The sequence below is a fragment of the Cardiocondyla obscurior genome, linkage group LG08 (assembly GCF_019399895.1).
Source record: "Cardiocondyla obscurior isolate alpha-2009 linkage group LG08, Cobs3.1, whole genome shotgun sequence".
In the NCBI taxonomy this organism is placed as follows: domain Eukaryota; kingdom Metazoa; phylum Arthropoda; class Insecta; order Hymenoptera; family Formicidae; genus Cardiocondyla; species Cardiocondyla obscurior.
Window position 1 is genome coordinate 7320844 of NC_091871.1, and position 26655 is coordinate 7347498.

The 26655-nt window shown below is 36.3% G+C and overlaps 6 protein-coding genes across 16 annotated transcripts in view; 3 read left to right on the forward strand and 3 right to left on the reverse strand.

The window, feature by feature from the left end:
- Positions 1-7778, reverse strand: part of Nfi (Nuclear factor I) — a 25503-nt gene extending 17725 nt beyond the window's left edge. For 3 of the 10 annotated variants that reach the window (XM_070660098.1, XM_070660093.1, XM_070660099.1), the window contains exons 1-3: positions 6760-7605; positions 2906-3061; positions 161-352 (exon numbers count right to left, since the gene is read on the reverse strand). In XM_070660098.1, coding sequence (XP_070516199.1) covers positions 161-352; positions 2906-3061; positions 6760-6840 — 429 coding nt within the window. In that variant the 5' untranslated portion in view covers positions 6841-7605. The other 7 variants (XM_070660092.1, XM_070660097.1, XM_070660095.1 and 4 more) reach the window with 7 other exon arrangements.
- An 881-nt stretch (positions 7779-8659) lies between these two features.
- Positions 8660-13053, forward strand: Hay (ATP-dependent DNA helicase hay). The gene is made up of 15 exons (XM_070660088.1): positions 8660-8882; positions 9029-9234; positions 9361-9471; positions 9579-9728; positions 9813-9986; positions 10077-10265; positions 10493-10590; positions 10661-10767; positions 10858-11154; positions 11224-11492; positions 11676-11840; positions 11947-12133; positions 12192-12340; positions 12568-12684; positions 12789-13053. Exons 1-15 carry the CDS (start codon positions 8849-8851, stop codon positions 12915-12917), a joined length of 2382 nt encoding a protein of 793 aa, XP_070516189.1. The 5' UTR covers positions 8660-8848; the 3' UTR covers positions 12918-13053.
- A 51-nt stretch (positions 13054-13104) lies between these two features.
- Veli (L27 and PDZ_signaling domain-containing protein veli) lies at positions 13105-14867 on the reverse strand. Of its 2 annotated transcripts, none has more exons than XM_070660108.1 (6): positions 14730-14867; positions 14242-14378; positions 14061-14102; positions 13882-13994; positions 13510-13755; positions 13105-13436 (listed from the first exon to the last, which is right to left on the reverse strand). In XM_070660108.1, the coding sequence occupies exons 2-6, from the start codon at positions 14276-14278 to the stop codon at positions 13278-13280; spliced, it is 597 nt and encodes a 198-aa protein (XP_070516209.1). In that variant the 5' UTR covers positions 14279-14378; positions 14730-14867; the 3' UTR covers positions 13105-13277. The 2 variants fall into 2 exon arrangements, with proteins under 2 accessions (XP_070516209.1, XP_070516208.1); XM_070660107.1 differs by having other exon boundaries at positions 14690-14839.
- Positions 14868-17752: 2885 nt separating this feature from the next.
- Positions 17753-22152, reverse strand: Prp6 (pre-mRNA processing factor 6). Its single transcript, XM_070660116.1, has 9 exons — positions 21814-22152; positions 21643-21702; positions 21442-21568; positions 20276-20826; positions 19429-20209; positions 19089-19304; positions 18667-19008; positions 18253-18596; positions 17753-18164 (listed from the first exon to the last, which is right to left on the reverse strand). The coding sequence occupies exons 1-9, from the start codon at positions 22149-22151 to the stop codon at positions 17885-17887; spliced, it is 3039 nt and encodes a 1012-aa protein (XP_070516217.1). The 5' UTR covers position 22152; the 3' UTR covers positions 17753-17884.
- A 3-nt stretch (positions 22153-22155) lies between these two features.
- On the forward strand, positions 22156-24592 carry LOC139104568 (calcineurin subunit B type 2). The gene is made up of 5 exons (XM_070660117.1): positions 22156-22295; positions 22494-22533; positions 22773-22984; positions 23053-23262; positions 23344-24592. Exons 1-5 carry the CDS (start codon positions 22293-22295, stop codon positions 23389-23391), a joined length of 513 nt encoding a protein of 170 aa, XP_070516218.1. The 5' UTR covers positions 22156-22292; the 3' UTR covers positions 23392-24592.
- A 796-nt stretch (positions 24593-25388) lies between these two features.
- On the forward strand, positions 25389-26604 carry Nd-b14 (NADH dehydrogenase (ubiquinone) B14 subunit). The gene is made up of 3 exons (XM_070660118.1): positions 25389-25838; positions 26074-26189; positions 26386-26604. The coding sequence occupies exons 1-3, from the start codon at positions 25715-25717 to the stop codon at positions 26512-26514; spliced, it is 369 nt and encodes a 122-aa protein (XP_070516219.1). The 5' UTR covers positions 25389-25714; the 3' UTR covers positions 26515-26604.
- The last annotated feature ends 51 nt before the right edge of the window (positions 26605-26655 follow it).

Genomic DNA, 26655 nt, shown 5'->3' on the forward strand with positions numbered 1-26655 from the left:
GATTAAAATATATCCATTAATCCATTGAAGATTTCCATATATTCCTTCTCTGATTTTAGAGAAGGAAATTTTAAATATCTCGCAACTCTCTACACATAATTTCTCCGGTGGTGCATGAATAAAGATGTGTTTAGAAGGACCGCAAGTAAATTCCAATTACCTTGTCCGCTTGACGGAGACAATCGATTCGACGCATCTTGCCCTTTTGATCAGGATTGCTCAAAACACACATCGCTGGTCTCTTTCCCGTAATACTCAACACAAAATCTTCTCGATATTCTTGCGTGATATCTTTCCGCAGTTTTCCCAGAAGCCGTGAGGCCCATTTCTGTTTCACTTCCAACTTTTCGTTCTAAGAAAAGAAAAGGAGAAATAAAGAATTACAAATAATAAGTATAAAAATATTTAAAAAATGCTATTAACGAGGGAAGAGCGCGATCTAAAGATTACTGATTTTAATTCGCTTATTTTCTAGTATAGGACTCTACCACTTTAATGACATTTGATCTGGATGTTTCGTCGAGTAAAGTTTGCACGCTCGAAGAGCAAGAATAGCGATCAACGACAATCGTTGAAAGAAACGAGGGACGTTCGTCTTTCGGCCGTTCGCAATATGCAGCTCACGCATACGACCCTTGCCGTCCTCGGAATAGCAAATACACGCATGCATAAGAATCCTGAGAAATGCATTGAAAGTGCGTGGAATGCATCCACGCGTAATTGCGCGCGCGCACGATCTATCTTATCTTTGTCACGCGCACACATACGTACGTACGTCCGTATACCACGAAAGAAAAAAAAAAAAGTTCTTTAACCTACGTGTTACCTATAGCTTAACGAGGCACAGAGCGCTTCTTTTCAGTCTCTAATTAATTTCGTCATCGAGAGAATTCCTTACAAAAGTCCAATCAAAAAAACTTATAAAAATATCGAACTTTCGACGAGTTAAAAGGAGGGTAAATTAAAATTGTTCTAAAGTTTTCAAAGCTGCGAAGAATATTAATAATAATAATAAATCATTAACACGTCGTAGGCTTCGTTAACGCGAATCCTCCACCGCGGAAAGTATCTTATAAAGTTATGAAAACTTTAATGGATCCTCTAATGACATATCTGTCTGACTTCTATCAGAGTAGGCGCAAGATATAATTAATTAATTTGATAATAGTTTGCAGCGACGCAAAAAAACGATCGAAACGGCGTGTATTCGAAATCGCGAGGCTATCATACATCGGCACTTGAATATTTCCGTGCGCAGACAAAATGTTAGGCACGTTCTTAGACGCTCGCACGCATCCTCGCGCATTCGCGTACATTCGCGAATAAAGCGGATAAGAAGTGCATTTACAGTTCGCTCCTTGCCGGAGAAAGCGTCACGCGCGCATTTGCGGTGCATCCTGCGTATACTCGATATCAAGTGTGCTGAATGCGAAGGAGAGCTGCGTTGACGAGAATTGTACCGAGAACGCACAATATCGTGACATGCGTACATGGACTGCCTCGAAGGCGCGGCAATCTCCCTCGCCTCACCAATTCTACACGATTACGTTTTATAACGCATATGCGTCTTTACTTCTGTCGTCGATTTACCAAGCGTTGTTATGCAACTGAACGAGAATCAAGAAAATCCGGAGACCCGCCGAAAAAGAACGCCTCTCTTTATTTTCTATCTTGATAATTATGAGCTTTCAAAAGAACGTAGTCTCGTTTTAATTCGCTCCGGGGATATAATTTTGCAGTGCAATTAATCTACTGGCGAATGCGAGTGATTACTTATCATTCCCTAAAAAAGAAAAGAAAAAAGATAAAAAAAACAAAATAAAAAAGAACAATCATTAAACATAAAATCTCACGAAATGAAATCCATAGTTATATCACGTATAGCTTCCGGGTTGCGGGTCGGGGAAAAAAATGACAATGCGAACGACAAACGGTAACGGTGGAAAGGGTAGTGCGCTGCTAGTTTGCATAAATTTAGGAAATACAGGGTAGAAAATCGATATCTGCATAGAGATTATAGATGGTGGTTGGTAGGCGCCGCATAGCCGCAGCCTCCGTCGCGACGGCGTATGCGCTACATGTCTACGTCCTCCAACACCATTTTCGACCGCCCCAAACCAACCGGCCATTCCTCTCTCCTCTCTCTCTCTCTCCACTCATCCCATTGCCGAAAAGTTGGTGCGCAATGCTCGCACAGCGGATACTTTTCATGAGTGTTAGTGTCCACCTTGCTCTTCGCCCCTCGCTCTCTCTTTATCTCTCCCTCTGGATGATTCCGATCGCTCTGCTCTCCTTGCACAGACTCTCTCGATTCCACCGCGACCCTTTCAACCCTCCGCCGGGCTACATACACTCCTCTCACATACGTACGCTCTTCCTTTCTCTTGCGAGCGACGCGCCAGGTCGCACTGTACCGCACCGCGCACCCCTTTCTCATTCTAGTTTATCCCCATCTATCCGTCCATTACTCACATTCTCTTTCTTTTGCCCCGGCTTTCTATCTCTTTTACTCGCGCTAGTCGCTCATCTCGGTCCCTCGCAGCATCCTACACCCGAATTGAAGTAGTCGATATCGTACTGCGGTCTGTCTCGAAATTAAGAGAAAACGACAGACCCGCGTCGCGCATAGTCCGGACTCGTTGTTTCTCGTTCTTTTCCATCCACGTTCGCTTATTCCCGGATTTTTTTTTTCCCCTCGCCAACGCGTATACAGTCGCAGACCAAAATATTCGTACAATAAAAAAAAAAAGGGGGAAAAAAAAAAGAAATATTAAAAAAAATATCTTATTACGAATTATTAACGATTAATTGTATTTTAATTTTAAAACCGATAATGCACACCGAGGGCTTTTATAATCAGCGGTCCGAATTTACATAAAAATTTCTCATTCTATTAATACCTTACCTGAAGTTCTTCTTTACATTGACGTTCCTCTTCTAAACTCATTCGTTTTTCGTGTTTCTTATAGTATCGCCTCTTGGCAGCTTGTAGGTTGAACCATGTATATGAGAAAGACTTTACGAATGGTAAAAGAGCCTCGATAAATGGATGGAACTCATCCTGAAATCAGACAACATTTATTCCCTTTATAGAATTATCCGTGTCCATAAAATTATTATGTTAAACTTTAGAACTCGTAGTTTGGTAAGTTTATTTTTAAGTGCACATGCAATTTCTCGACTACTGTAAAAATACCAAGTTTTCGAAATCCATGAAGACGCAAAAGTAAAGAACGATACTCTCCAACTACTAATTCAACCAGCTTTAATAACGAAGGCTAGGTAAAGCTTTAGGCAAGTAAAAAGAAAAATGTATAAAAATTACAAAAAGTATTAAAAAAAAAACATTCTTGGCGTATTACTTAATAATCTGAATATTATTCCTAATATTCAATCTCGAACTTTAATCCAGCGTCTCAGTATATTGATACAAGACACGGGGGGATGCATTTTATTTACCGTTCGTTACGCTTGTGCGATTACTTCCCTCTTATTAAATAATTGCCAAATGAAATCTTGGCCTAATTTGCGAAATAAAAAAGTTTGCGTAAAAATTGTCCGCTTCGAAAGAGTCAACGAGCTTATATTTTTACATGATATTCTCTTTTTTCCCCGTTCTTCTCTCTTTGACTATTCTCTCCCTCCTTTCATCATGAATATTAATCATGATAAATGTAACATAAAATCCTCGCATTGCGCATACATTGAATGCCACGAAAAAATTGTTAAAAAACAAACCATCGAGTATTTACAAACGCTGCAGCCACTGTAGCACACTATCGTCTGTACGTTCCTTTTGTCAGCGTCTAGCTATTACACACAGCGATCCTCGTGGTAACAATTTCGAAGATCCCAGTACTCCTTCATGCCATAGTTGCGGATTGCGCGCGGTCTTATTTGTATCGATCTGTTCTTAAAAAAAAGCGAGATCGGCCTTTTTTTCGCGATTTTAATTCTTACGTGAGTGGTCGAAAATGCACAAGAATCAACAACTTGAGAAGCCTCCTTTTTCAAAGATTATTAATTCTCTCTCAGTTTTTGCTCTCGCGCACTTTTACTTCCTTCTCCCTTGCGTGCTTTTTTAATTATTCCAAAAAATAATTTACTTCTTCATTCACACTTTAGACAAAAATCTCTTCTACTTATATCAGTGTCGAGTCTGATTCACGATATCGTTTCTGATAAACACTGTCACGTTCGTGTATTCTACACGTTCGGTCGTACGCTAATAACGCATAATTTTTTATCAAAGCCGTCACCATAAAGTCAATCGGATATTCGTTAAATCAGCGAGCAATAGTAATCTCAAATTGGGATCTCTAACGTTACACGCGTTAACGGTAGACGACATTTCCTTCTTAAAAAAGACTGATCCAAATTCATCTCCACTACGGCTAACTTAAGGCTCCTTTCGTTTAAAAAAAAAAAAAGCTCCTTTTAAACTTGCTGCAGTTTAAATTTTAAAGATCGCAAGCAGTTCGTGATCTCGTCAGAGTCTTGTGAATCGATAAAGCGACAAAAAAAGGAAAAGGAATCGAAGGAGAAGTATATTCGGCACCTTATCGGACATCAGATAACAAAACCAAAACATCTGTTAGTCGCGTATTGGTTATCAAGTAATAAGAAAACGAATAAATAAATCGGGAAGAGGGAGGACGTACGTGTAAATTAATACGAGTCTATAAAATAATAGGAAACGTAACTGCGTAACTATCTGTGAGACCCGTCGCTCATAGATGTTTGACGAAACGCGCCACTGCACGTTTACACACGTGTTCATCTGTCTACGTAATATTATTTTCGGCAACCAAGTCAAAAACGTGGAACATTTATATCGCGGCGAAGATAAAGATCCATTGGTTAAAAAGCCGTGACAAATGTTTGAATGTATTTTAGGGAGATTTACAAGTGCAGAAAAGCCAAATGAAATGATTCCAGTGCATTCTCTCGTTTCCCTGTTTTTTTTTTTAAATATTTTGTTTCTGTTTTTTTTTTCTTTTATTGTAAGTTCTTACGCGAAAATTCATGCCAAAACCGACGAGCAGTCAAACGGGAAGAAGCAAAGTGAATCACTCCCGGAAAACGATGGTCACGAGAAACGTACCATTGTCAGGTACGAGCGATTCGCGAACTCAAATTAGAGTCCGTCACCTCCTCCTCTTTCTCCTTCTTCTCTTCCGCCACCACCGTCTTTTTAGCCACCTCCTTCTCTTCCTCCTCCTTCTCCTCTTCTGTTTTTATTCGCGCAAATTTGTTCAAAAAAGATTTTACGAGTCACAACCAATAAAACATGTACATCGAATCAAGATATAATCTTTACCGGTCGTAGAGATTTTAAAGAGAAAAATAAAAAAAATAATATAGAGATTCTTTATCTAACGGCAATAAATAATAGCGATCAAAGTAAAGCATGTACAAAAAAAATGTACCAAGTTAACGCGAGAAGTATAAAGCGATTTGTAAAAGAAAAGGTGAAGTTAACACGTTGATTCGTTGGAAATTTGAAGAGCGAGTGCTCGTGTCAGTAGAACATCTAGCTCTATATGAAGCGCGTGGTGCAGTTTTCTCATATTCTTTCAAGTGGTATATTGGTTCGCGCCATTCAGTGCAGAAGACTCCGACGAAACGCAGGCTTTGAACGGATGAACAAATTAAAAAAAAAAAAAGAAAAAAAGAACACCGTCTTAACAAGACAACTGGCACGAGATGATAACAATTGATACAACTGCAGCGATAACTTTTTTTTTTAAACCGCAAACTATCATTTCCGCTAGAAAAGCAAGTTAATCACGTAATTACGTAGCAAAGGGCTATTTTGAATTCCACTAGCTCGGACGATTTGCGTTAACGTATCGGCGTAAACGGAACACGAGGTGAACGCAACGTCTTGATCGTCGCGACGACACTGAGAGTCGAGCTGTTGAGACGCCGGTCGTCGAGACGCCGCGCGTATCGAGACGCGGATGGTACCGCGCGCGGCGGCCAGGTACGGCACCCTAAACAGTTATTAATAGCTCCTGTCCTAGCTTACTAGATTTGCCCTCCAACTGACGCGACACAACGCGACGCGATATCAAGCGATTCTTGCATTTTCTTTATTAAACCTTCCCTCTTTCTATCAAACGGTGAAACTGAACCCCGATCGAAATAGCGCAATGATCGCTGTAAGCTTTAAAAGAATTTACTTTCCACGTTTCTCCAAGTAACGTTAATTGTTCGAAATAAACGTGAATATTATTATCAAGATATTTTTTTAATATTAACATATTCATTAATTTCTTGATCATTCTTTTTTTCTTCAGTAAAAAATCCAGACTGGACGATATAAAGAAGGAAAAGTAAATTCTTTTTCAACTCTTTAGAATGTTTTTAGAACAGAAATAGGGAACCTTTTAAAATTATTTTTAAAAAGTTGCCCACACACATACACACATTAATTAATTAATTACGATACGCGGAGATTATTGCCGAGAAATAGATAAATTGACGAAATTTGATACATGTTATAAAATATTTCAGTTAAATTAATGAAGCAAAAAGCGAGTTTCATGCATTTAAAGCGCACGTACTTAAATAATCCCTACTTGTGCTTCGTGATGCTTTATCTTATAAAAAAAAGGGGAAAAAAATGTGATTTAAAAGCTATCAAAATTAACAAAAAAAAAATTCGGATGGCAGCAAAGGCGCACGAAATAGCAAAATCGAATAACCTTTACATGAGCGGCGAATGTAAACCAGGCGTTTTAAAAATCTAAGCACCTGTCCGACGGAAGGAGCTTGCAAATAAGTCGAGACATCCGGTTCCACCATGCAGCTTCTCAGAGTATCCGGGATAAACATGAGTAGTCTGAACGTTGTCTGAGACCCAGGCTGGAGCTGGTCCAGGTTCGACCTTGCCGCCAGAAATCTAACGCCACTCGATCCCCACGTTTTAACGTCCAAATCCAACGGCGTTCGTTACCATGCGGAAGAAAAATTTCATTCGGCTGATGCCAGGTCGAAATTGTCCGTTATCGTCCGAATAATAGAGACCGCGTATTGGACGCCTTCTCCGGTGTACAATCGTGCAATCGCTTTCGCGAATTGCCGAAGGTGAGGCACGTGTATCGAGAAAAGTTTCTTTCTTCGCAAATTAGCGGGCAAGTTCTAAACGATAGTTCGATGATGGTAGCGATGGTGATGATGCGGTTCGAATGCGGAATTCTCAAGCCCGGAGATCTTTCGTCTTCGGCGACTCGACCGCTATCTCTCGCGAACGATCCCGCACTCTCGAGAAACGTTCTCGCCGAACTGTCGTTGTCGTTCCCGGCACCAACGAGTCTGCCGTTCTTGGCGTTGGTATTACAGATGCTCTTGATACTGCTAAACTGTCGTTTCTTGGGTGGTGACAAAACGCCGCACCCAAGCACACGCATCCTATCTAATCACAGCACCCACAGTGGTAAACTTTAATTTTCAATCTCTTTTACATTTTTTCTTACTCTCTTTCTCCCGCTCTCTTTCTCTCTCTCGCTCTCTCTTTCTCTCTCTCTTTCGCGCACACACACACGCCCCCAAACATACACACACAAACACACACGCAGTCTCTTTTTTTCTTTATCAATAATTCATACCTTTTCCTCTCTCTCTCTTCTTTTTCCTTTTTTTTTCGCCGAATAATTTTGTCCTGATTATCACATCGACAAACGTTGAACCACAGCGGAGTCCTTTTGTTTCAATTTCTGTTAGCTCTCTTGCGACCGAAGACGTCGAGCCTCGAACTTTATCGACTCCAAATTGCGAACACTGCATCGGCGTCGGCGTCGGCGTCGGCGTCGTCGGCGTCGGCGTCGGTGTTGGCGTCGGCGTAAAAAGCCAGCGACGTCGCGCAAACTCGATGTCGGAGTGCAATCTCCACTACGAGATACAAAAGATAATTCAGAAGATTGAAAAATAAAAGACGTGCGAATTGAAACGAGTAAATTGAAGCAAAGTTGAAATAAATCGACGTACGCAAACGAAATAGAAAAATACAAATTAATTAGAAAAAAGTATCGATACATACACATTAAAATAGAAACCTTCATTTCTTTTTTTGTGCATACACTTTTAGTGCATACAAAGGGGATCGTATCTATAAAAAAGGCACAAAGAATTACGACAAAATAACTCCTGCAAAAAAGAGGCACAGCACGCAAGCTTCGAGTAAGATTGCGGCAACGAGTCCTGAATATTTAATTAATTTTGAATGAATTAACAATTACCATTTTTTATATCAACCAGTGTACTCCAACAGTACACCGATACTGCACGAAAAATTATTATATTCGTATCATATATATACATATATATATTTCTTTCGGTAAGAGCCCGTTTATACATCATACATGCACCTTTACCTGTAAGCGTAGTAGTTGATTTCGTACGTCTCCGATGAATAATTGTACGACATCTCGGTCTACAACGTGATTGTCTAGCCGGGCAAATGCAATTAGGTTATTGCGAGCCATTATAAAACTGCTTCAACTGTTTCAACTGTTTCTCTTCCTTATTAGTAACGGACGTTTTAGTTAAACTTTTACGTGCCAGAAGTGGCGCCAGTGCAGTTGACACTGCTCATGCTCGAAACGCCGAGAGCCTCTAGCGACCGTTTGGAAAATTATTCAACGATCACCCAAACGAATCGAACGCTGTCATTCGCAGTCATTCGCAGTCATCCTCACGCGCATTGCGTGTCATCGTGTATGAACGATACACCAAGAGGCTGCAAACTAAAAATAAGGAGAAGAAACTGGTCCTTTTATACAAACGTTAATTCGTCACGATTTTTTGTACCGATTAAAAATTAAAATCACAGAATCTTTATGCGATGGGTCCACCAAAACGCTTTAAGAAAGATAACAGTACGTAACCTGTACATCATATTTTGTTAAATTTATTTGATTTAATTTTAGCACTTACGTTAAGAAGTTAATTGTAAAAAAAAAAATTAATTATTATTTGTTTTTTACATTTGCATTTGCTTATTTTTCACTTGCATTAAATTAAGGTAAATGGAAGAAGCGTAAGGACGATTATGACGAGTACAATGATGAAGATTTGGTAGATAGTAATGAAATTAATGACGTGCCGGATGCAGCGAAAAATGATGTGGAAAAACAAGACGAATGTGCGATTGAGGATGAATTTGGAGCAAAAGATTATCGCTTGCAAATGACTTTAAAACCAGATTGTTCATCTAGACCACTGTGGATGGTAAAAATGTCTTTAATTGTATTATACAATTAAATTATACAATTTAACAAGGGAATTTATTACATAAAATTATTATGAAATAATATATAATAATTCTAAAGTAATAGTTATTTATATTTTTTGCAGGCACCAAATGGACATATTTTTTTGGAATCTTTTTCTCCTGTGTACAAACATGCTCATGATTTTCTAATAGCTATATCAGAACCTGTATGTCGACCAGAATATATTCACGAGGTAAGAGCTTGATGAAAATGTATTATGTACATAATGTCAGGTTTTAATTGTGATAAAAAGAGAATGAGCAATCAATATACAATATAATGCTTTGTTTTTTATTTTAGTATAAACTAACTGCATATTCACTTTATGCTGCAGTTAGTGTAGGTCTACAAACACAAGATATAATAGAGTATTTAAAGAGATTAAGTAAGACTAGTATTCCTGATGGTATTATTGAATTTATTAAACTATGTACATTATCTTATGGAAAAGTGAGTAACATTGATTTTTATTAACATTTTATTTAATATTATAAAGAAATAAATTTTCTAAAATGTTTTACAATTTATATACAGGTTAAACTCGTTTTAAAACATAATAAATATTTTATTGAATCACCATTTCCTGAAGTACTGCAGAGGTTATTAAAGGATCCAGTGATTCAAGAATGTCGATTAAGAAAGCTTGTAGAAAATGTGGAAACTGATGACATTGAAACAAATATTCAAACTAAAATAAAAGTCCCTCAGGTGTGTTTAAATTCTTATTCCAGTAACAAATAATCTTAATAATAAAAGAATCTAATAAGATGTGGTGTATTCTTTAATGTTGCAATATAGTTTGGATCAAAAGCACCCATAAATACACCTGCACCTAGTAAGACAAATTCAGAGACTGAATCTGAACAGATAGTAACGGAAGCGACTACCATTCCAGAAGATATAACTGCTTTTTATGACAAGATTGATAAGGAAGATGAAGATGAAGAAGAGCAAGAACTGAAAACAGTTAGTTTTGAAGTAAATCAGGTACATATTCTCATATACGCACATATATTTTATTTTTTTATTAAGACTGATAGAATACTTTCGATCACTCGATTTTGAGAACGTGTTTCACTTAATGTTCGCAACGTTTGGGAGCGTCATTATTTTGCGGCTGTTAAATGGAACGCATTCTTAAAGTCGAGTAATCGAAAATATTCTATTATATTCTTTAAATATTACATGTATTTAATAATACATAAACTGAAAAGGAAAAAATTGAAGTAATACAAAAACGATGCATTGAGTTGGAACATCCTTTATTGGCGGAATATGATTTTCGAAATGACAGTGTGAATCCTGACATAAAGTAAGTAAATGGATAAAAAATTGTACACGCACACGTCTCATAATATAATAATTTAATATTTCGTATTTAGCATCGACTTGAAGCCATCAGCTGTATTAAGGCCTTATCAAGAAAAAAGTTTACGGAAAATGTTCGGCAATGGACGAGCTAGATCTGGAGTAATAGTTTTACCTTGCGGTAAATTGTGATATATATGATATTAAATATAACATGAAAAAAAGAGATAGTAACGATAATGTACATTTATAAATAATTTTAATAATACAGGTGCTGGTAAAAGTTTAGTTGGAGTAACGGCCTGTTGTACAGTACGTAAACGCGCTCTAGTACTATGTAATTCTGGTGTATCTGTAGAACAATGGAAGCAACAATTTAAAATGTGGTCTACTGCCGACGATTCAATGATTTGTCGTTTTACTAGTGAAGCGAAAGATAAGCCTATGGGTTGTGGAATATTAATAACGACATATTCTATGATTACTCATACTCAGAAACGATCGTGGGAAGCAGAACAAACGATGCGTTGGCTTCAAGAACAGGAGTGGGGTATTATGGTCTTAGATGGTAAAATATATTTTTCGAAAATTATGAAACAAAGTAATATTTCATGTACTAATGATGATTTTTATTTAGAGGTGCACACTATACCTGCGAAAATGTTCCGTAGAGTGTTAACAATTGTTCAATCTCATTGTAAATTGGGTTTAACAGCCACGCTCTTGCGAGAAGACGACAAAATTGCCGATCTGAATTTTTTAATCGGCCCTAAATTATATGAAGCCAACTGGTTGGAATTACAAAAAAGAGGATATATCGCGAGGGTACAATGCGCAGAAGTTTGGTGTCCTATGACATCAGAATTTTACAGAGAGTATCTTGCCTGCAAAATGAATAGAAAATTGGTTAGATTCTATTTATATCTATACAATTAATGTTCTGAATTGTTTAAGCTATACATTTTTATATCAAACTAATATATTCCTAACTTTTGTATAATGTAATAAGTGTTTTTGAAATGGTTAATTTTGAATATGTTGATTAATGTACATACATGGAGCATTTCTGCTATAACTTTATAATTTCAGTTACTATATGTGATGAATCCAAATAAATTTCGTTGCTGCCAATATTTAATTCGATATCACGAAAAACGTGGCGATAAAACGATTGTCTTTTCTGACAACGTATTTGCATTAAAGCACTATGCCATTAAAATGAATAAGCCATATATTTATGGTCCAACTAGTCAGGTAAATTAATATTTACGGTATTAATACACCGATTATGTGTAAGAATAATTTTTTTAATTAATTATAATAAAACTTTATCTCATAATTTATGTTTTTTTTTTTTCAGAGTGAAAGAATACAAATTTTGCAAAATTTTAAATTTAACATGAAAGTAAATACGATATTTGTTAGTAAAGTAGCAGATACTTCTTTTGATTTGCCTGAAGCTAATGTTTTAATTCAAATTTCATCTCATGGTGGATCTAGAAGACAAGAAGCACAAAGATTAGGACGTATTCTTAGGGCTAAAAAAGGTATGACTTATACATTTCAGTTAAACAAGTTTGTATTGCTACAATTTTTATTATGTAGGTGCAATTGCGGAGGAATATAATGCATTCTTTTATACACTCGTATCGCAAGATACAATGGAAATGAATTATTCAAGAAAACGTCAACGATTTCTTGTCAATCAAGGTTATTCCTACAAAGTTATCACAAAACTTGCAGGCATGGAAGAGGTAATTATACCGTTAATGACATTAGTATTAACCACGCTGTTTATACATCATTAACTATCGATAAAATTTCAATTTTTTTTTTCTCCGTCGCTTCTCTCTCTTTTCTTTCTCCTCCGTTGCTTATTAAAAAAAAAAAAGCAGTCAAAACCAATATACAAAATGTTAATTGAGGCATTAAATGCATACAATCTTTATATGTTCATAAAATACGATTATCATGTTTGTAGGAGCCAGATTTAATGTATGGAAATCGAGAGGAACAAGGTCAATTGTTACAGCAAGTATTAACAGCTAGCGACACGGATGCAGATGAAGAAAGAATACCTGGTGAAGGGCTAAGACCGGTAAGTGTACAAAATATTTCTGTAAAAACGTAAAGTTCATATCAAGGGTTCTCTTGTCAAATTTGTGTGTATTAGAATAAAATAAAATTAAGTCTTTATTCCAGATTATACGTAAAGCTGGCACAATGGTATCAATGTCCGGAGTGGATGACGCTGTTTATTACGAATACAAAAAAGCTTCCAGTTCGTCGACGGCAAATAAACATCCTCTCTTTAAAAAATTCAGAACATAAGTAGCATAATTTTTTTTTAACATACTGTCGTGATATTACAAGTTGATCGATAAAAAAATGAACATTATTAAACTATAAAATGTAGTCTGTAATACGTGTATCGGATATAAAATTAAACGAAAGATGGAATAAATCATTAGTGTAATATTCATAATTTAATAAGGGAATTATCAAAGAAAAATTATACTTTGCTGTACTCGAATAGATCACATATTACATTTATTAAATGAGAATATAAATACAACTATCAGAATAATTGAACACTAGTGAAATTATACCTATAAAGCATAAATAGTTTAAATGTGTAGATATATCAATTAATAAATTTGTATTTCTTTATTGAATTAAATATTTTACGCTTTATTGCATGTGTTGACGCCTACGAGCAGCCCTTTGTTTGTCAAAACGTAATTCCATTTCTTCGAGAACGCGTGGAGTATAACGAACGACTAATTTTACAGAATTTTGGGCTTGCTTTAATAATTCTACCGCCTTTTCATGATTTTCACCTTCAACACACTAAAAAAATTATCTTATTATAGTAAAATACTATTACAATAAATAAATCAAATGTAAAAAAATTATTACTAACCACTCCATTAACAGATAAAAGTTGATCTCCACGTTTTAAACCACCGTGTCTGTCGGCAACTCCACCGGGAATAATGCGCGATATATAAATCGGCGAATTTTGTTCTTTCCCTCCCATTACATTAAAACCAAGACCTTCTTCTGTTTTAGGTAATTCGACTACACGTGGATGCGCATGGCCTTCACTGGCTGCAAAGGCAGCAACAGTTGCTTTTGCTGTTGCAGATGCACGTACATCTTGTGAACCCTGTAACAATTCTCTTTATAACACTGTACCTATTCAAACGGCAAAAGCAGATTTTTTCTTTTGTTTCAGATAAGCTTTATTCCAACACAACTCGATCATTTGTTCGTCTTCCTTTTTTTTTCCTACCTGAATGTCAACTGTTTCATACACATGTTCGTAAACCTCCCGTACTGCACTAAGAAAATCACTTTGTAATACTTTTTGTAATGCTGCCAATTTTGTTGTAGGAACTTCCCCTCCTAAAAAAAATTAATGTCATAAAATCAAGTTACTTAAAATACGTGAAATATATCGTGCTTGCTTACCTTTTTGTAGTTTATCTAATAATTCTATAGACCTTTTGACGTCTAAAAAGGAACAGTTAAAATTTTATATAAATAAATATTTGTAACTAATATAATTTATGAGATAAATGCTTACGTTATCGTTAACTGTCATATATATAAGATAACGATACATAACTCGAACTAATAAATAAAAATTTACCTCTCGCTAGAGTAAGAGGCTCGCCCATGGTAGCCATATTTTTATGTGAGAAGAAATTACGATTTTCTTGATGCACCTTTATATACGCGATTATATGTGCGTGCGCGCGTTGTGTGGTGTGTATGTATGTGCATATACTGTAAAATATCGAAAAAATATGTAGTTTAAAAGTGTATTTATGCTACGTTGATATTCACTGCAAATATTGGCGACGTCACAGAATAGAACTAGAAAATCGTTCTAATTTACTGATGCTATTGATTATTAAGGTTTTATCGAAGGTTTGAATCGAGTCAGAGTTATGTATAATTTATCCAATAAATATGTTAGTTATAACAGTAATAAAATAAATTTTGTTGTAACCAATATATCTTGTGACTAATTACTCCACTTTGATTTGACTCTGACCCGATTTAAGCCCTCGATAAAAACTAAATTATATACTGACGTGCGATATTTTGTTTAATTAAATTGGAATTCAGATGTACCACTAAAAAATGGGACGTATGATTTAGCATAGGTTGACTTCCATCACTATCTTGATTAACTCGATTTCTCGGTGACGATCCACTCCCATCAGTACCAGTGGTCGCAGATTTTAGACGGGCAACATACGCACACTAGGCACAATGCCGTGTCCGTGTGTGCCCGTAGCGCCAGCTAATGCCTCGGACGCAGAGAGCCCAACTCGGAATCGCGGCTTCCACGCGTTCAGATATAGAGACTCGTCCGTGTGAAGCCAGCGTTTCGGCTGCCGTCGGATAGAAGAACAGGCCAGACCTATACACTGTCTGTCCTGTTCTTTCGTGGCGTCGCCGGCACATATCGCAGATCCGCTTCTCGGTAACATCGCGGAGTCTTAAATAATTTTAAATAGTACGAAATCCGAGTCACCGAATTGTGTATTGTACGACATTTTCAAGATATAATGTAATATAAATTTTTAATGTACAATGCAGCAAAAATTTTCCGTCCCACTTAAACAGACTGCGGACTGTCGGTTGTATATACTTTTCATATTTTCTGCAAGTACAACCGGTGTGGTTAAAAATTTTTGATGCATTCTACACATCACTCATACCTAGTTTAAATTATTATAAAACAAGGAAAAATTGTTCGAATAGGACTTTAAAACTACTAAAATACGCGTCGCACAATCCGGCGTAACGCGAATCTCAAGCAGCAGATGCCAATTTCCCGAATTGCGTGCAGTAGCGCATGCACTATCAGTCACGGCTAACGAAACAGAAAACGACACTCCGCGAGGGACCGACGAATACTCCGGGCTGTACAACGATCAATTAAAAAAATAAATTGAAAACGCGAATTATAACCCGAGAGCGCGAAACAATATTCCGATCACGAGAAAAGCGACCTTGTTTTATAATAACTTAAACACAACACCCCGTATAATATACAAAAACGCAAAACTGTACGCTCACACTCACACTCGCTCACATAATATTCACCGCGCACTTCATAACACTATGACTCATATTCACCGCGCATTTTATTACAATATCACTCATACTTAGTTTAAATTATTATAAAACAAGGAAAAATTGTTCGAATAGGACTTATAAAACTACTGAAATACGCGTCGCACAATCCGGCGTAACGCGAATCTCAAGCAGCAGATGCCAATTTCCCGAATTGCGTGCAGTAGCGCACGCACTATCAGTCACGGCTAACGAAACAGAAAACGACACTCCGCGAGGGACCGACGAATACTCCGGGCTGTACAACGATCAATTAAAAATAAATTGAAAACGCGAATTATAACCCGAGAGCGCGAAACAATATTCCGATCACGAGAAAAGCGACCTTGTTTTATAATAACTTAAACACAACACCCCGTATAATATACAAAAACGCAAAACTGTACGCTCACACTCACACTCACACTCACTCACATAATACTTCATCGCGCATTAGATCGCTCGCAGGATAGTCCACGACGCTTCCGTTAAATCCTCGATCTTGACAAAAGAAATATGATGTATCTTGATGTATCTTGATGTATCTTGATGTATCTTGATGTATCTTGATGTATCGTCGATGAAACTTTTATTTAATTATGACTCCTCAAGGCGCTGACTCATCGAAGTGACCGTGAACTTAAACTTGAACTCCGGTAGAGAACAGTTATCCCCCCTTTACAGATCCGTTCCCGACTACATTTAGGCGCGAAATGAGGGTAGCGCGGTCGTGATAACGGTACTTATGTTGGGGGGGGGTAATTAATTGGCGCACTAGGGAAAAAACGTTCCCACCTATCAGGTGATAAGAGAAGGGTTGTAATTGGTCGGCATGGGGATGATACCGCGAGTGTCCAATGAGTGTGAAAAATTTTGTATTGCGACCCGTTTATTTTTACCGTTATGCGCACTTTTTTGGCGCCGTTCATTCCGCTGACAACAAACTTTTTGAAAAATAGCGGATGCAAAGCATGCGCATGGTTTGTTTTAATATTCAAAAAAGAAAATAATTTAACCGGCTATGGACAATTTTTTCCCGCGAAGCATACTCGTAAAGGCAATTATTTAGACATTTGTCGGTATAAGAAAAAGAGAGTTCGCAGTTTTACAATAAGTTAATCCGTAGAAAGCGAGAGTGATAACGTGCAAAAAAGCCACTCAATTATTTCGACGATTATTGTGAATAAAAATTAGACATGTCGCTTCTCATTCGCGATATCGTAAAGTCAAATAGAGCTTTAGTGACCAGCACGCGCGAGTGATTTTCAGATATGCGGTGTAAAACGAACCCCGCTAATTAAATTATATGTAGAAATTTAATCCGCTCATTAACAATAAACGATCCGATCGATGGCGTTCGTTTTAATCAAGAAACGTGAGATTGAGTTATCGCATAATAGCTACGCGCATTAAAGCGCGTTTCACCGATACACATATCGGCAAAAATTCTAAATAAATTTATACTCGTTCGCAATCGAAATCTTTCTCTGTACGCGCCGAAATCTCTGACAGTCGGTCTAGTTGCGGAGCCTCGTGGGTGCGGACGCGTCGTTAATCGCTCCGCAATTACGCGTATTTAATTATAAAATCATTATAAAATCTTTTTATTTTACTGTTAAGTTTATATTTCTGCTCTCATCTTATAACTCGGCGATGTTAGTGTGAAGCGAATCTGTGATAACTGCCGGCGACGCCGCGAAAGAGTAGGACAGTGTATAGTTCTGGCCTTTTTTTCTATCCGACGGCAGCCGAAACGCTGGCTTCACACGGACGAGTCTCTATATCTGTACGCGTGGAAGCCGCGATTCCGAGTTCGACTCTCTGCGTCCGAGGCAGGCGCTACGGGCACACACGGACACGGCATTGTGCCTAGTGTGCGTGTGTTGCCCGTCTGAAATCTGCGACCACTGATCAGTACCTCAAATTCAGTCGGCGACGGTGGCGTCACGATTGCTTTCTCGCAGCATTAAAAAAAATGCGCGGCATATAAATTATACTACGCGAAATTCGAGGTACTGATGGAAATAGACTGCCACCGATAAATTGAGTTTATTGAGGTAGCGATAAAAGTTAACATACGTCAATTTAGGCATCTTATTTTTTAATAATACATCTTAATTTAAATCTAGTTAAATGAATTAATCAATTCACGGTTAGGTTTTATTTTATATAGGAATAGGTAACTCTTTTGCAACTAATATTAATATCTGATCTACATTCAAACACCAATTCGCTATGTTCTTGGAAACTTTGCACCAATTTTCACCATGATGAGGTTCCGCAGCAATACATCTCTTTTTTACATCTTCTTGCTGCTCTTCGGTTCCATTTAGTAATTCAAATTTATAAAAATATGCCCACGCGTCTCCTAAATCTGGATCTATTTTTACCGTCCTATTAAACCAATCTCTACACTTTGAAATCTTGTGTTCGCACCAAAACAATCTATAATTAAAAAAAAAATACATGAAATATTTATAAATGCAGTAATTTTAGATTTTTATATTTTGAATAAACTTTAAAAAAAACTTACTTCGATACTGCTAGAAGAACGTGTGGATCGTGTTCACATTTTTTAGTAGCGTCGATGCTTTTAGTTTTTCGTAAAGGTCGCGGTTCCATAAAAATTGCCTCTGCCCAGAGTAAACCAGATGTTGGACATTCTTGTAATGCTTTAGCCATTAATGTATTTGCCATATCTCGTGCGCCACCACTTTTTAATTCATTGCGTATAGCTTCCAACCATAATTCTGCATTTTTAGGATTTTTAAGTCTGGCTTTTTCCAGAACCGATCGTGCTTTAGTTACTTGATTTTTCTTATGCTCCAATCGTGCCAGCAGACACCATAACGGTATCGAGTTTGGACATTTCTTAATCTGTAATAAATACATATAAAAAGAAAAATAATATTTATCTTTATTTGCAATTTGAAGAAAAATTATTTACCGCTTGATTATATGTATCTATTGCTTTGTCTAATTGACCCTGTTGTTCCTCAATTTGTCCTTTCATTAACCATAGTTTCGGAAAGTCGTCAAAGGCTTCGAGAGCTTCCTTCAATAAATGTAATGCTGCGTCAAGATTATTAAGAGCCCACTCCAATTTAGCGCTTTTCATCATTACTCTAGGCGTTGGAGCAGATGCTCTGGCTTTTGCCAATAAACGTCGCGCTCTTTCGTATTCTGAGTTTTCAGACTCGAGCTTTACCGCTGCCAGCCAAATTTCTTCGGAATTTGGATTAGCTTGAAACGCAAGAGACAAAATACCTCTAGCTGCCGGTACATCACCCTAAAACAAAATTAAAATTAAATAAAAAGAAATTCAGGAAATAACATAAAATATAATTAAGAAATTGCGAATTTACTTACAGCAAGCCATTTTGATTTAGCGCCCATTAACCATAGTACTTCGCTTTTAGGACAATGAGCAACTGCTCTTTGTAATAAAGTTTCCAACGATTCCCGCGTACCATACGTCTTTTCGAAATAAGCGGCGCGCAACCAAATTGACTTTTTACTAGGAAATGTCATTAATGCATATGCATAAACCGCTCTGGCACATTCCAAGGCTCCTTGTTGAGCACACTGCAAACGATATATTTTTTAGTATGACGATTAATCGTTGTCCTCAGTCATTTTTTAATATAATAAAAAATTTAATATAATTAAATTTAATATAATAACATAATAAAAGTGCAAAAGGCCTTACAGTTTCTGCATCTTCCATCCAAGTATGTTTTCGGTCCTCTTCTTCTACTCCGAAACTAATAATGGCTTTAACGATAACTTGACAACAATGTACCGCTCCCGCTTTTTCAGCTTCCATAGCTTCCTTAAACCAATGTTCCCTATTGATCTCCACTCCATTTGCACTCAATGAAGATATCGCACGTTCAATGATCTTTTCCACCATGTGTTTATTGCCATTTGCTTCTTCTAATTTGGCAGCGGTAGTCCAAATTTGTCTATCAGTTGGAATATTTTCTCTTGCTTTATTTAAAACTTTTCTCGCATTATCATAAGTCTCCAATCTAGCGAGAGCGAGCCATAAATCCACACTTGTGGAACAACATTCAACGGCACGGCTAAGCAAGATACGCGCGTCCTCAGGCTCCTCCAACTCAACAGCTGCTTTCCATAATCTGACTGAGTTAGGGATATGTTCCAGCGCCTTTCGATACACTTTTCGCTTTGCTTTTACTTCCGTTTCCAAATCTGCAGCCTTTATCCAAATTCTGACAGACGTCGGAATCTGACTAACTGATTGCGCTATCACTGCTTTTGCCGTGTCTGGTGGCTGAAGTCTTGCAGCCTCCAACCACAGATCTTCAGAAGTGGGATTTACTTCGCATCCCTTCATTATTAAGTTTCTCGCCGCTTGCACTTTTCCAGTTACTTCTTCTAAACGTGCAGATGCAATCCAGCCAGGAGGATGGTTAGGATTAGTCTCTCTGACAGATTTTAATAATAATCTGGCTTTTTTAATATCACTAAAATAAAAATTTAATTAAATATTTATTAATAGACATTAAAAAATACATACAAATCGTACTTACTTTATGTCGCCACCGTAAGTAGGTATCATACTCTGTAAATCTGTAAGATATCCTTTTGGATCAACTACAGTTTGACCTTCTACAGAATCAGAAACCTGATTTAATTTAACGTTCATCAATGTGTTTCTAGCTTGGCCAATTTTTCGAAGATCAAGATCTCCTGTGGGAGTCAACATGCCAGGTGTTGCTACACCTGGCATCATAGAAGCCAAACCACTGGATGGATCAATACTATTAGATGTTTCGCCTCCTAAATTTCTCGCCAATACAGAATCTGGCAATGGAGTGAATTTTTCTGCTCGTGGATTACGTTGTTTGCGATTTCTAGCATCTCCTACTTCGGGAACGTTTTTCCACTCGTCCTCTGTAACATTAACTAATTCTCTTTTTAAATCAGAGAATTGCTGTTGAATTTTAGGACGTTCCTGACGATAACGCTCCAATTCTTCCCTGAGACGTTTTTCACGATATTCCTTGCGTTTTTCATCCATTCGTTTGTCGATAGCTTCATAAATTGCATCTGCTTCTTCATCATCTTTATCATAAGGATCCTAAAGTAGATAAGAACATTAGCTATATAATTCAGCGCTCGGAATTAGTAGCTCAGTTCGGCCGATTTCCGATCGTCTCCGCCTTTGATCCCCCACTATCGCTCGAAGATCGACGGCCGGCTGACGATCGCCCGCGAGACGCTTTAACTTAGGAGCGTTCCTATTTATATTCACGTTAGAATCATACACTTTGTTAAATAATTAATAAAATTCTTTTTCTTAATTAATAATTATTTTACTGTGTAGCCGAGTTTCAAACATATAAAATTATATATATTAAAATACATTTTTATATGTTTGAAACTCGGCCACACAGTAATTTAATAAAAATAATAAAAATGATAATAAGAAATTAGAAATATGTACGTAATTATATGAGTTATTAATTAGGAAAAGAAATTTATTAATTATTTATTAAAGTGTATAATTCCAGCGTGAATATACATAGGAACGCTTCCGAGTTAAAGCATCTCCCGGGCGATCGGCAGCCGGCCGTCGAGCTTCGAGCGATAGTAAAAGACCGAAGGCGGAGATAATAAAAAATCCACCAAACTAAGCTACTAATTCCGAGCGCTGATATAAAGAGTACATTCATATACAGACACACGCGCTTACCTTACTAAAAAGGGAGCCTCCATATCCCGAAAATTCATCGTAATTTGAATCGTTCAAGTCCTCTTCGTCCTCTTCCTCTTCTTCTTTCTTTTTCGTACGTTTTGTAGGTGGGGCATGCCTGTCGTCACTGCATTCAGAATAAATAATTGTAAAACTTACAAGCCCGAAATTTTCATCTGTACAATTGTTCAAATTACTTACGAAACGTCATTGGCGTCTCGAGCTGGACCGATATCAGACCGTGTTGTAAATCCTGTTGCACTGTTTAAGCGAGAACGAGGTTAATTACAGATATCACCGATCGTTACAATACGTTGTAATTAATGTTATAGAGAAATATTAGTAATCGATATGTGCTGAGTTGAGACTTACCCTCTACCAACACCAGCAACATATCCCAAAGGTGCCGGTACACCTAAAAAATGCTTTTTATTTCGCGTATTCAGCGAAACTGAAGGGACCGCCATCGTATTTACAAAATGACAGCAGCTGACAGCGGCTAACACGGACGTAGAATAGTGTAGAGTTGTAGAGTGTAGACCACGTAGAGAAAGAAAGGACGGAATTAGCTGATTGGTTTGCTGATCGAGAGGTAAGTCTAACCAATCAGAGGAATTTCCGTTCTCGATTTCTTTACAGAAACAGAGCCTGAGAACACACTTTCCGAGACCGAACCAAAATAGCGGACCCGTTGCAGCTGACAGGAACATACTTGGAAGAAAAAGGAGCAAAACGTCGATACGCTGCTAGAGCTTCTCTTTATGGCGACTGTGCTCAAGTTTCTTTAGACTTTTCGAAAAATACAGTGTTATTTGAGAAGATCTTAGCGACAAATTCGCGAAGCTTTCGAAATGGTAATCGAACGCATCACGCGGGCATACGAGTCAGCACGATTCCCATCACGGTCTCGATGTTATCCCGCATCTTTCCGTTAACCCCTGACTCCTGCATGAAAATGATTTTCGGAACGATTTTTATTTATAACGACAGTTATTTTCCATGCGATCCGTCTTCAAGCAACAAATATGTTTTAAAAGTCATTTATCTTGCAGGGTAACGAAAGTTCGCTGCCTATGGAACTATGTTCAAACTGTAAGTTGAGAATACTTTATTTATGTTTAGTTACTGCAAGTATTTTTAAGTAACCTTGTCTCTTCGTCAAATCCAAAGAAAACAGTTTTATTTTAGAAAGGCTTATTGCATTCTTAGTAAAATGCATTATATGTATAATTTATAATGTTAGAAATTAAAATGCTAATAATAAAGTTTGCCAAAATTGGTTTAGCATTAATGAATAATTTTATAATTAATAAATATAATTTTGTTCTTAGTTGATGTAGACGAAATCAGAAGATTGGGAAAAAGATTTCGAAAATTAGACTTGGATAACAGTGGAGCTCTCAGCATTGATGAGTTTATGTCTTTACCTGAATTACAACAAAATCCTTTGGTACAACGTGTTATTGATATATTTGATGCAGATGGCAATGGAGAGGTAGATTTTAAAGAGTTTATTCATGGAGTGTCCCAGTTCAGTGTTAAGGTAATCTTTTTATACAAATAATTATTTTTTTTTCTGTGCAAACAATTATGAATAATTCTGATTTGTAGGGGGACAAGGAGAGCAAATTGCGATTTGCATTTAGAATTTACGATATGGATAATGACGGTTATATAAGTAATGGAGAGCTTTTCCAAGTGCTAAAAATGATGGTAGGCAGTAATCTGAAAGATACACAATTACAGCAAATTGTTGATAAAACAATACTGTTTGCTGATAAAGATGAGGATGGCAGGATTAGTTTTGAAGAATTTTGTTCTGTTAGTATTGCTATACATCATGTGCATTCAACTCTTATACAATACACAAAATATTACACATTTTTTAAATATATGTTTCAGGTAGTTGGCAATACAGATATTCATAAGAAAATGGTAGTTGACGTTTAAGTGACCAAGTGTGAACAAACTCTTAATTTACACAAAACATGGTATATGTTGATTAAAATCTATAAATTAATAATCTATTAACAATAGATTTATGGGATAGTTCTAACAGAGATCTGTTTAGAATAACCTCATACGATTATTGTTCTTAAGCCTTTGATCGTTACAAGTCTATGCGAATGGAAAATTTTCATGGTATGCCAGATTAGTACATGGCACACAAATATTATTATATCAATGTGATACATTTTGATGTCATTAAAAATATAGTGGAACAAATCTTGGATGTTTCACATTAAATATAAAGATCGACAAATGATCTTAAATTACAACTTTTAACTAGCATCTTAAGTTTGATGCCGCGTGATCGTCAAGATTTTCCTACAAAATTTACGATAAAGGTAGTCTTCTCAAATACCAATTAATAAAAAATTTTGGACATAGATGCACTTTGTTTTTTAATTTTTTTTTAATTTTTTTTTTTTACTAATTCTTGATGGAAAAGCACGAATATAACATTTTACATCTTTAATACGACCACCTGTTATGATAGTATGGTAGTAAATAACTATTACCATAATGTCATATTTCTATCATTGTTCAAAAAATAATTGTTAATATTATCTTTATAACTTTTAATATTGTTAAATGTTTTATTTAATAGTTTTGGCAATCCCTGAAAAATATGAACTTTCTGCTGATGTGCTGCGAGATATTAATATTTAAATGTATTACCATATTAATATTTTAGAAAAATTATAAACACTAAATAAGCTAACTATTAAAATGTATTATATTTATAACGAACCATCACAAATGTGTGCATTCGAAAGATACAGCAAATTTTACAGTTTTACAGAATGCTGAATATTCAACTAAGAGTTTACTTAATTAATCTTTGTGTACATACAACTCGCATATATGTATAAGCGACATACTGACGAGATGTGTCGATTTGTAATTTTCGAATGTACAATTAATTTATTTATGTAATATTTATTTATTATATATGTAATCAATCAGAAAAATAATTTATCACATTATCGCATTAATTAGACCAGATGTGTTACGATATTTATAATACAAATAACTTAATTTTATTATTGTTAATTGTTTCTATATATACTTACATGTTATATAATCTTATCATATGTCTAGTTAAAGTTTAAAAATGTGAAATATATTGAAATTACTCTCTGCTATATACCACACATTTTATTGATGATGCCTAGGAGAATTAATGTTTTTTAATATTATTTTCTAAAGAAATTTTTAATATAATTTTTAATTAAATATTATTAAACATTATTTAAAGACACATTGTCAACGTACTCTTAGCATTGTGCTGACTTTTCCTCTTCAATTTTATTAAATGTGATTAATATATCAATTATTAACAATAATTTACTTTACAGAATATTCAAGAGACAATTATTTGACGTCAAGATCGAATAGTATTGTGATTATTGCTCGTTTGAGACAAGTATAAAGAGGGAAAGAAAAATGTTATCCAGCTGTATTTCATTTTCGAAAAGTATTTTCTGGAGGATCTAAATATAAAGGTTCCATGCAGAGAGCTTAACTCGTTATCGCGGCTTCCACGCGTACGGATACAGAGGCTCATCCGTGTGAAGCCAGCGTTTCGGCTGCCGTCGGATAGAAGAAAAGGCCAAGGCTATAACACTGTCTGTCCTATTCTTTCGCGGCGTCACCGGCAGTTATCGCAGATCCGCTTCTCGGTAACATCGCCGAGTTATAAGATGAGAGCGGACATATAAACTTAACAGTAAAATAAAAAGATTTTTTAATGATTTTATAATTTAATAATACTTGACTTGTCGTTGAGTCTTACTACTTACATCTTGAAAATGTCTGACCATACACAGTTTGGCAACTCTGACTTCGTACTACTTAAAAAATTTTTATATATTAAATTATAAAATATTCGGAGCGAGAGAAGTCTTCGCGGATCTGCGATAATTGCCGGCGACAGACAGTGTATAGCTCTGGCCTTTTTTTTCTATCCGACGGCAGCCGAAGCGCTGGCTTCACACGGACAAGCCTGTGTATCTGTACGCGTGGAAGCCGCGATTCCGAGTTGGGCTCTCTGGTGCACACTATAGTATACGAAAGCGAACACACGAGGGCAGTACGCGCGCTCAATAGCGCTTCTGCTCGGAATAATCGGAGCGGTAATCTGGAATAAAATACAGAATTATCGAGCATATACTAGTCTTTATTTCTCTTCCGACTAGCCGGCTACGCAACGAACTGTACGACCCGTACGTGGGGTGACGTGGGGTTAACGTTAACAGAACGGATCAAAATGGCCAGCAAAACCTCGACCGTCATTCGCCAAGTAAAGCCAATTCTTTCTGTTAATCAGGAAGACGCTCGGCGTAAAGTGCTCACGTTGTATAAAACGTGGATCCGTCAAATACCACTGTTATGTACGTAGCACAATGTATTACAAATTGCAAACGTTTATAAGCTCTGTTGCCTAATCTTAAAATGCATTTTCTTTTCCGTTCCTTAATTATTTTATATATTAAACGAATAATTTGTTTTATTGCGTGCAATTACGTCACAGATTGTACGTTACACGCAGCAAGTTCTACAGTAAAACTAATTAATTTATTTGGCACAGTGCATATTAAAACTTGTAATTTTACCTTTCCTTTACAGTACAGACTTACGATATTCCGAAAAATAAAGTGGACTGCAAGCAGAAAATACGTGAAGAGTTTAAACGCCATGCTCACGTGTCTGATTTACGAATTATAGACAAACTAATTATAAGGGTAAGAATAAAAGTCTTTTATATAAATATATTTCGTCCTCCTTTGAGTAATTTTTAGCAGCAGTAACATCTGTTAAAAAAATAGTGAATTTCTATATTATTTTAATATCATAGCATAGCATTTTCCAAGATTTTAAGTACTTTATCTGAAAATAAAAATATAAAATTTAATACAAAAGTTATATATAATTCAACAGGGTCAAATGGAGTTGCAGGAGGTAGCTAATTCATGGAAAACTAAAGGGGCAGTTATGTATTACTGGAAAGAAACATGGGAAAAGAAGCCAACTGATTTCATGTCAAAATTTCTTAAAGGCCAGGATTAATTTACTTTGCTGTTAGTTCACTAGTCATAAAGACATGTGATTGTAATAATTTATGTATATATAATGTGTAAATATAAAGATTTCAATTAAGATATGTGAATATTACATGTTGCAAATAAATCTGTTTATGAAATAAAATTT